Source organism: Lissotriton vulgaris, chromosome 6, assembly GCF_964263255.1.
Source record: "Lissotriton vulgaris chromosome 6, aLisVul1.2, whole genome shotgun sequence".
NCBI classification, from domain to species: Eukaryota; Metazoa; Chordata; class Amphibia; order Caudata; family Salamandridae; genus Lissotriton; species Lissotriton vulgaris.
Genome location: NC_141694.1, coordinates 1,712,835,307 through 1,712,852,953, shown reverse-complemented (window position 1 = coordinate 1,712,852,953; position 17,647 = coordinate 1,712,835,307). Strand labels below are relative to the sequence as shown.

Sequence of the window (17,647 nt, the reverse complement as noted above, 5' to 3'; positions counted from 1 at the left end):
CTCAATATCATTATCAATATTGCCCGCAAAGGCCGGTTTAGTATTCTCTAAAAGTTTCAACTCTGCAGAATTAATTTAATTTCATGCCCTACCCATCACCATATTGTTTATAGCTGGTTTGCTCCCCAAGTGCCTCCCATTCCAAGTAAAGGGAACATGATGGCGGTCTTACCACAGGAGTGGAGTCTTCTCCTTAAAAAGAAGAGGAAGATGGGAAAAAATTGCCTAAAAGATACCCTGGGTTTAAGTGGTGTCAATTATGAATTGTTGCATGTTAAAGACGTTACATGATTCAACCAGTGCAAAGGCAGGTTATCAGTGGCTAGGTGCAGGTAGAATCACCTAGCACAGTCAAGTATCCTAAAAATGGAGGGTACATTGCTTCATCCCAGGAAGCTAAACATTCAAAGGTCTTCTCTGTTTGGGGGGGGGGGGGGGGGGGGGAATATAAAAGGAGGTAGATGTGGGAAGAGAAATGCACAATCACAGGGTTTCTGCTCACCATACATTATTGAGCTGAAAAGTCCTGAATTGAAAATTGCTTGGTAGAATAAGTGCAACATCCACAATTTAATTTGTTAGCCCTATCTTGTGCTGTAACTAACAAATCCTGAGGGAACCACCTGATAGATATCAGAGTCAAAATGCAGCCATGTTTCTGTCAGAAACCCGGCGTCCGGATCATAGTCCAGCAGGAGGTGTGATATATGCAGTGCTTGTTTTGGCAAAGAATGCAAATTGATCAAACTAGCTCAGTATCTCTTGTTTGAGCTACGTGTGTAGAGCAGCATAGAAATATATATTTTTTTACCCAAATAGTGTATTTTGAAATAGAAGAATACTGTGCCAATGAAAGAGTTGAATACAATTCTTACAAGAAGTTATATTCATCACTCGGGACCAACCAAGCCCCTACAGTCCATGGTGAGTTCTTGACTGCAGCCCACAAACGGCGGCCTCATCTGGAGTTACTCACCTCTCGAGCATATAGATCTCTATCAAACAAGTCTTAGACTGGACTGACAATTATGGCTGACACTGGCTACTGAACGGTCACGGACAAGCGCAAGTGAGCACGCTAGCGATATGCATCTGTGTTGTAACTTGCTTTACAACACAACGGCCCCTCGCGGCGGGATGCCTGACTTTCACCTTGTGGATACCCTGCCGGGGCTATCACACAGGGGAATATCAGGACGGGTTCCCTAAGCAAGCGCCGGGAAACCCACTGCGGGTAGCTGTGCGCTATATAAGCTCAACTACATTTAAGTTGATCTTGTAGGGAGTATAGCCAACAAACAATTGGAGCGCGTAGCCAACTCAAAATGGTGCCTCTAGTTGTCGACCAAGAGGGAAAAAGGCCACCAACAAGTGCACTTTCTCTCTCTCTCTCTCCATTGAAGCGGGTAGTGGACCTGAGAGCTTCTGGAGGTAAATCAGGAAATCGACCCTAAGGTGCAGTGTGCCAGTGTAGTATTCAGTGGAATACAACTGGTAGCTTGAGGCCCAATTTAAGAGCTAAAAATATGGACTTTCATATAATAAACGAGTCAAAACTACACAAAACAAATGCACTCCATCCCATGTTAAGATCTTTAAACCATTACGGAATAATACGGAGAAAATACTGCACGAAAGGGCGTTGTTAGACAAACCTCAGACTGGATCGGTCGCCCACGCCGCGCCTTACTTTAAGTAGGCCAAAGAGGGAGAACGGGTAACTAAGAACTAGGGCGCACAACCAACTCAAAATGGCGGCTCTAGATGTGAACCAATAGAAAAAATATCTGCTAACAAGGGCACGCTCCTCCACAGAAGCGAGTAGTGGATCAGAGCATGTCTGACCAAAAATAAGGAAATTGACCCTAGGTTGCAGTATGAAATTGCGGTAAACTGATTAAAACCGGTAGCTCAAGGCACAATATGAGAACTAAAATATTATGTTTTAATGCAATAAAAAGGGGGTAAATGTTACACAGAACAAATGCAACCCCTCCCCTTTAATATCTTTAAACATATCCGGAGTAATACTGATAAGACCACAAGCAAGGGCTGAGTAGGACAAACATCAGAACATTGTTCTTTTGTACAAAATTAAAATACAATCTCCTTGCTGCATACTGCAGACGGGAGCCTTATGGACTGGATTATTTCAGGTGATGTCTTAAACACCTGCAGCATTTTGTGTAAATGTTATTACCTCAAAATCCAGCCCGACATCTTTTACCTTTTTTCATGTTCACTTCAGTAATCCATTTTAGCAAAATGTGCAAAGTGGTAATTTCTAACAATGTGCTTGGCAACAAAACATGTTAACATTTCAGTTCACTCTTACTTTCTCATCACTTCAGTTGGTCTGTGTTTCATGTGAATTTAATTTCACTCCAAGCCATTCAAATATCCAGTGCTCCTTTTCAAATCTTACTTGCCAAGTACATAAAGCATACTTTTTCCCCAAAGAATTCATATTCAGTTCAAACTATTGAAATACCAATTCCATAGCACACTCCTGAAACGCATATTTTATATTCATATAGTGAAAAGATACAGACTAGTAGATTCATTGTCAGCTGTGGATCCATAAGGCAAATGTTTTAACCCCGGCTTCCCAAGTTTACCGTATTGTATCATCATGGTCCTCAACCCTGACCCTTATTGTGTTTGAAAGAGGGGTAACTCTGTAAATAATGTCCAAGAAAGGGGACTTTTTTATGCAAATCTACGTTACTTTTATTGTCTTTCACAAATCTCCTTTGTCTTGCAGGGCTCTTCCCGATCTGTTGTCAACATGGAATGGGATAAGATTTGGTCATTTAACAAGAAGGTACACGCCTCCTTCCGTGGCTGGTTGGGTGGGATTTGTATGGACATGTGTATGTTGCTAGTACTTCAGTGCTTGTGGTTTGAAATAATCATGGCAGAATATTGCATCATTTGGCAAATTTTCAGGAAATTGGAATGAGCATTTTTGTAATGTGACTGGTTACGGATTTTATTGATTTGCCCAATGGAAAAATGACAATTTGTGGAAAATATATTTGTCTGCTGTAAATTTGATATGAAAACTCTGCATTTCATTTTTCTGCTTTCAAGCTGCGAGCTATCTGTAAAAAGGTATTACTTAATATTTGTTTTTTTATTTTTGCCTTAGCACATAGGTCTAAGTTACGTAAGCCTACTTATTGTAGCTTACAACATCAATTTTGCAGCTTTGTATCGCAGTCTTATTTGCTTGATCAACAAGACTTATTGAAAATGCATTATTCCTCTTTAGAGACAAGAAAATGCTGCACCATTCTGTTCTAGTTTTGGGGGTACAGTAATGTAAACCGGAGATCCCGTACCTAGCAGCCAAAGTAGACCGCCATACCCATGTCTGGTGATAGGACATTTATTTCCTGCTGCCCACAAACCTGCTACTGATAGTAATCCTATTTTTAAAGTCCTTTGTGCCCTTTGTTTCCCATTTAGACATTTTTAATGTTTCTTACACAAATGTCAAATCAGGAATACTGCATATTTTCGTAGTTAGTTACTTAAGGACAGCATCTCCACGGAACAAGTTCTCTTTCCGGGTGCTGACGATGAGTATTGTGATTGTGTCTTGCAATTGCCCTGCCTTTAGTTTCCCGCTTGTTGCAAACGCCCAGTCATAAAACGATCCATGTTTAGTGGTAGCTGCTTGTCTGGCATGCATTTTGTGTACTTTGTTAAGTGTGTTAAATACTGTTAGTGATTCTTTACGTTGCTGCATTGAGGTGCCTTGTTTTTCACTGTGAGATGTTCAATAGGAGCTGTAATTTTTGTGTCTTCCTTAATGTTAACCTGGCGAAATACATTGATTCAGTGAAAATCCAGTGTATGCCTTCTGATCTGAGATAAATTAAGCCAACAGGGAATTGTTGACAATGGCGTCAACGACCAAAGGCTTTTCAGTATAATTTTCAAATGAAAAATATAGAAAATGATTTCACACAATGACTGAGCCAATACATTTGAACAAGATTATCTGGTATCTAAAAATCGCAGACCCTCTTTTGTCTTTGGTTTTTCTCTGTCCATCGAAACATTAGTGGTTTTTGGAATCTTTTAATGTGCATCTTGCCTGGGGTTAATGGGTCTTGAGCATACACTCTTATCTTATTTTTTTTAATTAACATTTTCTTTTAATTGTGTGCCTTTTATATAGAGGTCGGCAATCCCGGAAGGCATTTTCTCAGAGGAAAGTCCTTGTCTTTTCGAAGCCACAATAACATCGACGAAAAAAGATGAATGGCACGGAAGGAGGGGCACTGAAGTTTATAAAAAAAGTTATCAAGTGTTTACTTCTCCTCCCTGCCATTTATGGGATGAACCCTGTACAGATACTCTTTACTTTTGCGCAATTTGAGGGTAGATTCTTAGTACCTTTACTTCACACGAACAACTAACTAAGATTATTACTTCGTATGGAATCTGCTCACCACATAGACTGCCATTCAAGTGCTCTCATCTCCCATGTAGTTTCAGTATCTAATTGTGTATGCTTACTCTCATCTACACTCCCTATCACTATTCATTCCCTCAGGGAGCTTAGTTGCAAGTTCACACCATTATGAACCACCCTCTGACATTTGCACATGGCTAAACTGCATTAAGAAGGGTTGAGCCAGTACAAACTCAGTGGTAGACAGTAGATGTGTACAACAGGAATCTATTTTGACAGAGCTATGTTAAAGTGTTTCCTACCGCTCTTGTGTCCCAAGTGATCTTCAGATGATTGTGCTGCAGTTTTAATTTCTATGCTGCCTTATCGAAACCCTTGTATGAGTGTTGCCCAAAAAAAGGATCATGCAATCTGAATTTCTAATTTGCGTTGATGCTGTGGCAGACACAGACACGAGCCCTCACATGAACATTTCTGAGCTTACTACATCTTGCGTTTACAAAATTAAAGGGCCAGTCGACGTTCTTACCAAATTATAAGTCATTTTGCTCAATGAAGCGCTTGTCTTAGCCTTTGCTGGTCAAAGAGGCAACAAAGGTGGGTTATGTGTGCTGTTTTCTTTCCCTATATACTACTGGTAACCAACACATCTGTTTTTTTTTGCCGCATCTCTTATTAGAAATCTTTCAGTGGTCTCCTGTAATCTGCTTGCATACAAACTGGTCCTTTCTGTGTTCAGCTAACAGAACCACTCGTGTCCGCGATACTTTTTGAACAACTTGTTGTCAGTATGATGTGTTTAAATGCATCCAGATGTGATTCAGTCAGATTCCCATTGACTTGAATGCGAGCCTGTGTACCGAACGCGTACATATGCTCGCATTTTTGTTTGCAAAGTTTTATATAGCACTGGCTAGACCCGAAGGTATCAGAGCGATTTACATGAGGAGCAGCGAGTTACATGTTACCTAATTACTGGAGCCAAGTATAGACGTATGAGATAAACATGCAATTACACAATAATATGAATTATAAGCATGTGGCACAGCCCAGACACATGTCTTATGGGAATGAAAGGAAGAGCAGGAATGGTAAACAGGGGTAAGGAATGCAGATGTAGTCAGGCAGACGGGGAGGGAAGGAAACACCACGGGGAGACTAGTAAAAAAAATGTCAGATGTCCGGCTGGGTAGGTGATGGCCGAAGGGGTGAACCAGAGCCAAACTTCTCCATAGCTGCATAGGACCGCTCCACCGGGCATCGGCCAAGGTTGCTCAGGCTCCGCGGTAAGTACAAACAGTTATGGTATCCGCCCAGGTGGCATCGTCATAGTTCCATCGCAAGCAGCGGTCCCGGTGTTACTGGGAAGTGTCTCCCGCCTCGTCCTCCAGCTCGCCCTCAGGTCAAGAGTAGTGAGAGGAGAGGTGGAAAGGACAGTTCCAAAGTCTGCAGAGGTTCCCCGACTCTCTGCATGTCGGGGTTGCCCAGCCCAGGATTCCTGGGTTGCTATAGGTCTAAACAGAATCTTCTGGAGTAGCACGCCATTTGCATCATGACCCTTTTCAAATTATCACTACGGCAGTTCACCTCTGTCTCTCGTTAGTGCTCCCTTACAGTCTCCTATGAGCAAGTATTAATTGGTAGCAGCGGCCACCATCTTAGGTTCAGGCATCCGGTCAACTCCCTGTTAATCCAAGCAATCAGGCGGGTTACAGGGGGGGGCAAACCACCATGAGACTGGGGGAATCTCCATGACCAGCTGGAGTCTCTCGTTTCCACAGGCCAGTGCCCCCAACCTTGCGCAAGGGAAATGTGGGAGCGGGCATGATCGGCAAGCCTGATGTCCCTCCTCGTCTATCAGGACGCGCTCCGATCTCCTGTCTCATGCAAGAGTCAGCCGCTTCCTCAGGGGCCCCTGCTGCATTGTGCATGATCTGAAAAGTGGGACCCAAGGGTACCCCCACAGGCACGATACGGAGCGCCCCGGGTGAAGGGGGACCTGATATGGGCCTCAAAAGACCAATTCCTACAGCCTTTTCGATCTGGGCTCAACAACACGTAAGGGCTGTCCGAATCGTTCATCGTACTTGCGCGCTTGGAAAACCTACTCTATAGAGCTGTATGATTCGACTCCGGAGGGCTCCATCTCTCCGTATGCCTTCCGGAAATGATTCGGTCAGCCCTAAGGGTTTCCAGGCATCGTACTTGGTTGTTCAGAATTGGGAACGAGTCGGTCGGAAAAAAGGGTTCCGGATCGGTTCAGGTAAAAACAAATCCGATTCGGAGCCCTTCCGGCCGAGATTGGAATTGGGCCCTTAGAGTTTGGCCCGGAATTGGGCCGGAATTGTGCCCTTAGAGTTTAGGTAATTGCATCTCATGAAGGTTCATGACATTTATTTCTATACTTACCTGCTTAATAATTATTTCAAATGAAAAGATTAGTGAGAGCAACGTTTAGGAGAAAACTTCACTCTCACAGTCCGTATTAAAGTTTAGTAGGTTTTAAAGAATTCCGCAATGCACTTTCTGGTTCGACGCTGCACAGGTTACCTCTTCACACACATTGACTGCTAGACTTCCATGTACATGGTAGCGCACAGCATGATGACATGCATCACGTTATGTGCTGAAAAGATTAATGACTCCACTACTTGGGGCTTCTGTGTATAGTAGGATCCTGAGCTACATTCTGTGCAGATTTACCACCAGGCAGTATGTCTTTCACAGTCACATGTAAATACTGTCCAATCCAATTGAAAGAATAGGGCAAATTGAATAAATATTATCCAAGTTTCAAAACCGAGAATAACAATAGATAGGTCAGCTTATTCAAAACCATATTCATCCTATAAAAAAAATAATACTGGATCACATTTTGTATCAGTTTACCAGGATCCTAGTATTACACCTCATTGAAAATATATGATTATGTGGATTCCATTTGTGTCATTTTTACTAACTCTTGGCTAATGCCCAAGTCAGTGTTCCCAAGGCAGAATAATTCTTTCAATTGCTAGAGTCCTGATGCACGGCAGGTTTACAAACGCCTGCACCCTTTCTTTACGATGTTATCTTGAATTTTGCCATTTTAAGCACTGCAATTAACAGCTGTTAATGAGTGTAATAGTAGTCACTTAACTAATCTCTGAAGGATCATCGCTGAGTTGACCCTGTTGAGATTAATAGTTGGTCCTGTTGGAATGCAAACTTGTGATCTTCACTACAACTCCCCCCGTGGCAAATGCAGCAACGTAAAAAGCACTGATAACTAGTTAAACAAATATTTCCATTGTTGATGTATGTAGGTTTGTATCCCTCTTTCTCATTTGGCACACGTGGATGCGCCTTTTTTTGTTTGCTTCTCTCAGGTGATAGACCCTGTGGCACCGCGGTACACCGCTTTACTGCAAGATGATGTCATTGTTGTGAATATCCCGGAAGCTCAAGAGGAGATGAAGGAAGTGGCCAAGCATCCAAAGGTCTAGTATATTTCAGCTCTGTTGGGAAACCAAAATTGGCATCTCTTGTGGAAGAAAAAAAGTTTGCTTGTGCAGTAGCAAACCATTAAAATGATATAATTGCTTACTTGTATAGATTAAATTATATTTAACAATATATCAGTCTTTGATGGTTCAGAACAGTCCCATAAATCAGTCAAATGCTCTTCAGCACATTTTGATTTGACCAGATTAGCATTGTCAGGAAATATGTGAAAACCTTCCATACCATGCAAAATTAGATAGTGATGCTGCTCCCTTCAAAGATGTGCATCATCAAGTTTAGAAGATGATATGCGCAACAGGACTCAAATAACAATATAGAAGAGGGGTGAAATTTCTCTTACTTAGTTAAGATGATTGTGGTGTATTAGAATATGTATATGTGCACATGGGTGGATGAGTGAGGGAACTTTATTTTTAAATTCTGGGTAGGCATTCTTCCACACTCACTTGGGTAGTCTTCTGCTTTCTACCAAACACAACTTTTGTCTGGAAACCCAATCATTGGCTTCTTAAAACCAAATCATTAACTTACTAATTACCATTCTAGTATCAGAACGCTGCAAGGCAACCTGATTTACAGGCTTAGAAATGTGGCAGATTTTTTCAATTTTATAAAGACTGCGTAAGCAAACGTTAACCCTTATGCCGCAGTGGTTTAGGATTGTTTTTCGACTTCCTTGTTTACGTTTTACAATGTTTTGAACTATTGGAAAGGGATTGCAAAAAATTAATCACCTGCCGTTTTTAGTCAAGATGGTGCACCATAGATCTATGTAGTCACTTGTCAGATTTACAATGTTCCTACTGATTGCTGGTAGTGACAAATCAAGTGGTTAAATCTTCTTCCAGAAATTGCCTTCAGGGGAGGTGCTTTGGCATAAGTGAGGAAGTAGCACGTTTTCCCTGGTTCCACTGTAACCACGTTTAGGACACTCTTTGACACACTAAGCATTGCTGTTATTTCCAATGTGAGTTTATGACATTGGAACACCTCAAGTAAGGAAGTGACTATATTTTTGAGTAACAATTATTCACTTTAAAGACACATTCCCATACTTCTTGATTTTATGAAAAGTTGCTTTTTCCAATATGATGTAATCATGTTTGGATGAAAGATGTGCTGTGAACCTTCATCAGTTTAGAGATAATTTGACTTTTACTTGGAGGGCATGGTTTAAGTGCCTGGATTTTTATTTCCCTTCCAGACCCCTTTTTAATTTGTTTTTTTGTTTTCAGAATGAAGATGTTGGTACCAAACCAGTGTGGTATGGGCCCAGAGTTCTTATTGAGGGTGCAGATGCAGAGACCTTATCTGAAGGAGAGATGGTCACGTTTATAAACTGGGGCAATATTAACATCACAAAAATAAACAGGTAAAAGAGCAGTCTGCATCCTTTTGGTGCTTTGTTTGAGGTGTTGACTGGGGACTTCTTCAGTTGTTCACTGTACTTCTTGTGTTTTTATGAAAATACATGCTTGGCTTCTTCATGTCCATCTTCTGCACTTTCAGGAAAGTCATTTATCCCCGCGCCATTGCGTTACATCAAAAGGCTCAGCACAATCAACTGTGTTGCATTGTAATTAAGCATCTTTGCTGAAGTTATTAGTGATGTTGATGTCACTAGTGATATGCTATATTGTTATATGTTGTAGCTCTCGAATCTGTTAGTGTAAAATGCATTGGAAGTTGAGCACACTTATAAAAACCTGCTAACATGTATATAGGAAATTCATGTTTTTTTATTGCTCCGCTAAATTTAGTTTTTTGAGAACCTGGATAACATTTTAGCCTCTGCTCAGTAAAAGATTGACTATTAGCAATCCCTCCCTATCCTTTCTGCTAAAGTGGGGTAACTGGTTGCGGTATTTGTCTTTTTTTTTTTATAAGTGTGCCATAGGCATGCATGAATTGTGGATATTGCATACTATTAAAATACCCCACGTGGACCTGTTCACTGCATTTTGCAAAACACAAGGAGCAGCAAAACCCTCGGAAGTGGGCTGAGAAGCAACTTTGTCACACTTCTGGCCAGATGTCAGTGTCGAAATGCAAAGATTCCAGTGTGGGATTTATTGTACTATGTACTCGGGGGGCACCTCAGAGGCGCCACCTTAAAACCTGCCAATCCTGGTGTGGCCTCTGACAGGCTGTGGGAAGCCAGCCATCACCACACATATTTCTAGACCCCTGGGTAGAGAGCCCTGATCTCTGGGACCAGAAACAAAGCACATCCTGGGCAGAGATTTCGCACCTCCTCCCCAGGATGGGCCAGTTCTCGAAGAGGCAAGCTCCAACGACCTGCCACCTTTGTAATGCGACCCCCAGCCTCTGCTAATAGAAGCAGATTGCAGCCCTTCGTTTACACCTTCCACTTTGGGCGGGAAGAATTCAAAAGAATAGGAGGTGTGCCCACCTCTGCCAGCCCCACCCTTCAGGTAGGGGGGAAGCGAGGTGAAGCATACTTTTCAGCCCCCATCATCTTGAGGATGAAGCGACCCGTCCAATCAGTGCTAGGTCTAGCCCCCCATCCCACAGGCTTATGGCATAATAGAGGATGTAGTCACCTCAGATGCGGTGCTCATTGAACCCTAAAACGCCTCCTAAATGTAGCATTTAGGTGGCTCCTCCAAACCTAGAAACTATATTTGCAATGACTTAAGAAGAAAGAAGATGACCCTGCAGCAGGGAAGACTGAAGAGAACTGCCTTGGTTCCAGTCCTACCGGCCTGTCCTCCCGCTCCTGCGAACCTGCGACCTGTCTTGCCTCCAGCGATCTCTGAAACCCTTGGGAGGGTTGCTGCTTTTGAAAAAAAAACACCAATCTCCTGTGGACAGCGAGCCTGTCTTGAAGAAACCTACTCCAAGGACTCCAGATCCTCGCGGATCTGCGTCTCCTGCCCACTCTATACCGGACGCCCACAGCCCGAGACTGAGTGGCTCCCCGGCAGTCCTGACCTCATGTCTAGCGTTAGCTGACCTCTCCTACTCTCCACAATGGTGCGTGCAGTGTGAATCCAGAGGCTTCCCTCGCTGGGACCGGCTCCGGTAAGAAGACTCCCAACGTCCAAAGGCACCCCTGCACCCGAAGCCCCTGGGATTTTGTGATCTGAATTGACGGTGGCCGTATGACCCCCTGCATCTCTACTTACCTCTGCTGTTGGTCTTCCTCCTGCAACCTCTGGTGTCCCGCCTGCAGCCTCTTTGCCGAAAGAAGAATCCCCATTGAAAAGGACTGGGTGTCCTATGTCGAAATTGCACCCTGCACCCGACCGCCCCAGTGCCGCTGGTGGTGTATGTTTGGTGCTGCTTTGTGGCCCCTCATGCTTAACCTAACCCCCAAAGCTTGGCCCTTGCAACCGAACTACTCACCTGCAAGCAGTGTGGCTCCAGGCACCACTATCTCCATTGGAAAGCATTGGTCCGTGCTCCTAGTTTGATCTCTGCACCCGGCTGCCCCTGTGCTACTTGTGGTGCTATTTTGGTTATTACCTGACCCGTGGCCCTTGCTGATGTTTGGCTCCAAATACTCTTATTGTAAGTGCAGTACTTACCTGTTTAACTGCAATATTGTTTTAGCCATAGGATAACATTAGACTGTGTTGAACAGTTTCTAAATGTCGGTTTTTGCAAAGTGAAAAGTATTTTTAATTAAAAAATGTACGTACCTGAGTATGAAGACCTTGGTCTTAAAATAAAATACAAAGTATATGTTCGAGGCATATGAGCTGCAGATCGTACACTTTTGCAATAGATCGCCACCTGGTGTTGGGCTCGGATGATTGCAGGTTGTTGTCTTCTTGGAAGAAGTCTTTGTAGTCACGAGATAGGTGACTCCTCCCTTGGACAATACTGCGCATGGTCATCGACTCCATCCTCAGATTGTTTTTTTCCGCCACTGGGTTCGGATGAAAGATTTCCGCTCCGGCTAGAAAAGACTTTTTCAGCAACTTCGAAGCGTGAAACATTATACAAACATTTTCGACATCGAATAGACTTTTCGTCATCACCAGCTACATTCCGGTGCGTCGACGCGGGCCGTTGGGCCTATCGGCGCCGTACGGCCTACGCCTCATGGACAGAACTCCATTCAAGAGATGCCTGGTATGTCGAGCAAAATTCCCTCATAGCGACCATCACGAGGTCTGCAACCTCTGTCTATCGCCGGAACACGACGAGTCGACCTGCACAGCTTGTGCATCCTTCCGATCGAAGAAGACCATTCGGGATCGGATGGCACGTCGACACGAGATAAGGAGATCAGCGCCAGCACCGGAGGCCATCTTCGAGGAGGAGATCGTCGAAGATGACGTCTCCGAGGACGAGGCTCCACTTGTCGCCGAGGAAGTCTCGCCTGATCTCCAGATCATATCTGGGGCAGAGGACTCAGATGACTCGATTCCGTCTCTGCAACCTGTGAGTACTCTTGCCCCTGCACAACATACACTACCTAAGCCAAAGGCAACGGTCAGCACTCTGCCCATGGGGCCCAGTCGAGACCGAAATATCCCTTCAGACGCCCCGCCTTCGGGCTCGGCTCCGAGAAAAAGACTACACCTTCCGGTGCCTCGGCACCGACGAAACCACATGTGCCAATTCCACCTCCTCCATTGGCACCGAAGCACATACATCTTTCGACACCGAAGGACTCTTCGACACCGAAGCCAAAACACCCTTCGGTGCCCAAAGACAAAGATCCTTCGGCACCCAAACCAAAAGATGCATCGTGCCGAAGACCGTACTGGATCCGAAAGCTTCGACTCCGAAACCTTCCGGTTCCAAAAATAAAGATGGAAAGAGTCCGGCGCCGCAGGGCCAACTAGACCTGTCTCCACTCCAAAATCTCAAATCTCCAACCTCGGTACCAAAGACTCCAAGGCCTGATACAGAGACACCTAAACCCTCTAACAAGCCTACCAAGCCGAAACCACCTTTGGCACCGAAAAATTTGCCACAGGACTCGATAATACCTCCTACAGCAAAAAACACAAAACAACCCCTATCGGCACTGAAAAAATCGACCCCGAAGAAGATTGTAGAGGAGGAAGAACTGTTTAGACCAGATCCTAAACAAAGAAAAGTCTATATAAATCCAAAAACTGGACATGTGGAAGCAATTCTTTACAAGAGACCAGCAGACACACCACTTCTACCTGTGGTTCCTGCCAAAAAGGGTTGTGCAACTTCTCCAATGCACCCTTCCTCTCCTTCACCATCTTCCTCTCCTATCCCTCCTTACATTGAACCTACAGTTTCTCCTGTTTAATCTCCTGCATCATCACACCACACTGACGAAGAGTATGATCTAGGTGGGGGGAATGACGTACCAGAGCCACATGCATACCCTTTAGATGAAGATGTCAATCCAGAATATCCTAAAGATGACGATATATATGGTTTCTCACCACACAATGTGCCCGACATTCCTGATCCTCAGTACTACCCAACAAAACCTTCCCCTCCAGAAGATAGTATTGGGTTTAATCCTCTATTAAATAGAGCTGCCCTTTACCACTGGGTCTCAATGCACTCTGATGCCATTGATGAGAATTTTTTACTGGATAGACTTGAGCAGTCACAAAGGTCTGTGCAAATGCTACCCATGATCAAAGGAGTCATTAAACATGCTCCACAAATATTTAAAGACCCGGTACGGGTATTAAATCCAAGAATAGAAAAGAAGTATAGACCAGCACCATCTGATCCAGTCTACATTAAGGGACATCTGCCACTAGACTCTTTAGTAGTCTAATGCATGGAAAAGAGCCAATTCCCAGACTTCTGGTGACACGCCCCGCCTGACAAAGAATCTAAAGTTATTGAGGCGTCAGGGAAACGGATTGCTGCGCAGGCAACAAACATATGGCGCATAGCAAATACACAAGCCCTACTCTCACGTTATGACAGGGCTCACTATGACCAATTAGGAAAACTAATGGAGCACCTCCCAGATCAATACAAAGTTCAGGCAGCAGAGCTCATACAAGAAGGCAAATTGATATCCAATGCCTCAATTAAATGTGCACTAGATGTAGCTGACACTGCATCCAGAGCAGTCAATACTAGTGTTATACTCAGACGACAAGCGTGGCTACGCATTTCAGGTTTTAAACCAGAGGTACAGACTACCATCTTGAACCAGCCCTTCAATCAAAACCAATTGTTCGGGCTGGAAGTAGATAATACACTAGAAAAGATGAAAAAAGACACAGACACAGCTAAGTCTATGGGTTCATTACAATCCACACAAACTAGAAGTTCTTTTCGCCGCTCCTTTTTATAGAGGAGGCTCTAAGCAAACCGGCACATATGCAACATCATCTTTTAAAACGCACACACCGACCTCCTCTAACAAAGGCTACTTTAGAGGAGGATACAGAGGCAATAATAACAAGGGAAGAGGTAGAGGTAATAACAACAACCGCTCCTCTTCCACTCCCAAACAGTGACCTCCCTCTGCTTCCCCCTAAAGCATTCCACTCCTGTGGGGGGGCAGATTATCACAGTTCCTACCCGTCTGGAATTCCATCACAACAGACAGGTGAGTAAGACAAATTATCCAACATGGCTACTGCCTAGAATTCACAGCAACCCCCCCAAACATACCACCCAGGCAGCGTCCTATGTCTACAGAACATATGACTCTGCTTCAACAGGAAGTTCTAGCACTTCTAAAAAGGGTACTATTCAAGTAGTTCCTTTAGAGGAACGGGGAACAGGAGTTTACTCCCTGTACTCCCTAATTCCCAAGAAGGACGGGACACTAAGACCAATTCTCGACCTCAGGCCCCTCAACCATTACATACAATCATATTATTTTCACATGATCTCTCTAAAACAAGTACTCCCACTACTACAACAGGGAGATTTTCTTTCAACACTAGACCTAAAGGACGGCTACTTTGATGTTCCTATACATCCTGCTTACAGGAAATATCTAAGGTTTGTCATACAAGGACAGCACTATCAGTTCAAGGTCCTTCCATTCGGGGGTCACAGCAGCACCACAAGTGTTCACAAAGTGCTTAGCAGTAGTAGCAGCACAGCTCAGAAGACAACAGATACATGTCTTCCCTTACCTCGACGATTGGCTCATAAAGGCAAAATCGTTCAACCAGTGTGTCCAACACACAACAAACAATTCAGACATTGCACGTCTTTGGGTTTACAATAAACTACACCAAGTCGCACCTATAGCCTTCACACGTTCATCAGTATCTAGGAGCTACCATAGACACATCTACAGCTCTAGCGTATCCCAGTCCAGCCAGGATACAAAGCATTCAGACCTTGGTCTCCATTTTTCAACACCAGCAGTCTCTCCAAGCCAGAGTGTTCATGAGAGTGATAGGCATGATGGCGTCTTGCATCTTCATAGTTCCACACGCAAGACTGCAAATGCGCCCATTACAAGAATGTCTAGCACAGCAGTGGAATCAGGCTCAAGGTCAGCTCACAGACCTGGTGTTGGTAGACAGCCATACTTATCGCTCTCTGCAATGGTGAAACACCAAAAACTTAGCAAAGGGACGGCCGTTCCAAGAGCCTGTTCCACAGATAGTGCTCACGACAGACGCATCCCTCACAGGATGGGGAGCCCATCTCTTACACTATACCACACAAGGCCAATGGAACAACCAACAAAAAAAAAATCCATATCAACCATCTAGAGCTGCTAGCAATTTTCCGCACTCTGTCCAGGGGATACCGACGCGGGTCTACTTTGAAGTACCCTGCCTATTATCAAAAACTGCCGGTTTAAGTTTCTCGATCGGCGAGGGAATTTCCCTTCAGTTTGAAACATTGACCATCAGCCCAATTTCAGGCTTAATTAAAACTTGAAGATTTCTCTATACTGCACAATTGACTATGGATTGTCCCTGAAGACACATATAATGTTATGGTCTCAGTATCTTGATAGGAACCCCCTACGCATAGAACAAGAGGATCTGTTCAATACCCTCATTTGAATTATTTGGACCGAGTTATTTTGGAAGACACTACGTCTACTTCATCCTGTGAAGGGGTCATCTGCCTGATCCCTTGCCCCGTTGCACCTGTCCTGAGGAAGACTCGCATGGCCCAGGCATAACTAACCGGAAGGTCGCAAGACGAGTCGAAACGTCGACAGACATCCTATAATACCTGGACCACTAATGTTATTCCCCCCTTGTGCAGACATTGACTCATCTGATGTCCCTTGAATAACTAGAAGGACTATATATTGATTTACCTAAGTGGCCAGGATCCACTGTCCCAGTTCTCTTTTTTTGACTGGTGTTTACTTGAAAAAATATAGAATAATTTTTGTACACTCTGTGTGAAACCTCTCCTTTTCACCTTTTCACGATCACGCCCTTTCAACACCTTCTTTTCCTTTACTGCACGCTCTAGATACGGGGCACTGTATATAAAATGTAAAATAATTGTGGATTGAATCTTGTTTCAAAAAATGGATTAAATGCTATGAAAGAGTCTGAGGCTGTTGCTGTTGCCTATTCTTTTGTTTTTCATTAATTGTGTTTAGGTCTGTGAATTTAGCATACACCTTGAACTACTCAAATCTTGATCTCTCACCTTCAACTAAATTGGGTCTCGGACCATTGTTTGTTTATATTAGCAATTTTCCTAGCACTCAAAACGTTTCAAGTACAAGTACAAAACAAAGCTGTCTTAATCCGGACGGACAATATGACAGCCATGTATTCCATACCAAAACAGGGGGACACACACTCTCTGCAACTGTCCCAGCTTGCACAGAACATTTGGAGATGGGCCATTCCTCAAAACATACACCTGACAGTAGAACACCTTCCAGGAACTTACAATCACATAGCAGATCTGTTGAGTCAACAGTCACAACAGATTCACGAATGGGAGATACATCCACAAGCTCTTCAACCATTCTTCCAAATGTGGGGGCATCCACAGATAGATCGGTTTGCCACCCACGAAAATGCAAAATGCCCAACCTTTGCTGCCAGGTTTCCACACCCACGGTCAGAGGGGAATGCGATATGGATGAACTGGTCAGGCAGATTTGTGTACGCTTTTCCGCCTCTCTCACTCATTCCACTAGTAGTGCGCAAACTCAGACAACAGTCTCTCAAACTAATACTAGTAGCTCCTACATGGGCACGTCAGCCGTGGTTCACCACACTACTAGATCTTTCACTGGTTCCACATCAAAAATTACGGCTCACGCCATCCCTGTTAACACAGAACCATGGAGAAATAATACACCCAGAACCAAGCCAACTGAATTTGGCAATCTGGCTCCTGAAGTCTTAGAGTTTGGTTACTTAAACCTACCACCAGACTGTATGAACATAATTAAAGAAGCTAGAAGACCCACTACCAGAGCATGTTATGCCGCTAAGTGGAAAAGATTTACAATATATTGTAACAATAATCATATTGCTCCACTGGATGTTTCCATCCAAAATATTATTTGCTACCTTCTACACCACACCTACAAAGGTCCAATTTAGCTTATTCTTCCATAAGCCTGCATCTGGCAGCAATTGCAGCCTATTTACAGAATAGACAACATCTATCTCTCTTCAGAGTACCTGCAATCAAAGCATTTATGGAAGGATTAAAACGAATAAGCCCACCTAGGTTAAACCTGCTCCAGTATGGAACCTAAATGTGGTCCTTACAAGACTTATGGGACTCCCTTTCGAGCCTTTACACAAGTGTGAATTGCAATTCCTAGCA

The 17,647-nt window shown here is 43.8% G+C and overlaps 1 protein-coding gene across 4 annotated transcripts in view; it reads left to right on the top strand.

Annotated features, from left to right (window-relative positions):
- Positions 1-17,647, top strand: part of EPRS1 (glutamyl-prolyl-tRNA synthetase 1) — a 470,400-nt gene that overhangs the window by 132,191 nt on the left and 320,562 nt on the right. For all 4 annotated transcript variants that reach the window (XM_086927918.1, XM_086927917.1, XM_086927914.1 and 1 more), the window contains exons 12-14: positions 2,765-2,824; positions 7,795-7,905; positions 9,166-9,302. In XM_086927918.1, the coding sequence (XP_086784044.1) occupies positions 2,765-2,824; positions 7,795-7,905; positions 9,166-9,302 (308 nt within the window). The remainder of the gene's footprint in view (positions 1-2,764; positions 2,825-7,794; positions 7,906-9,165; positions 9,303-17,647) is intronic.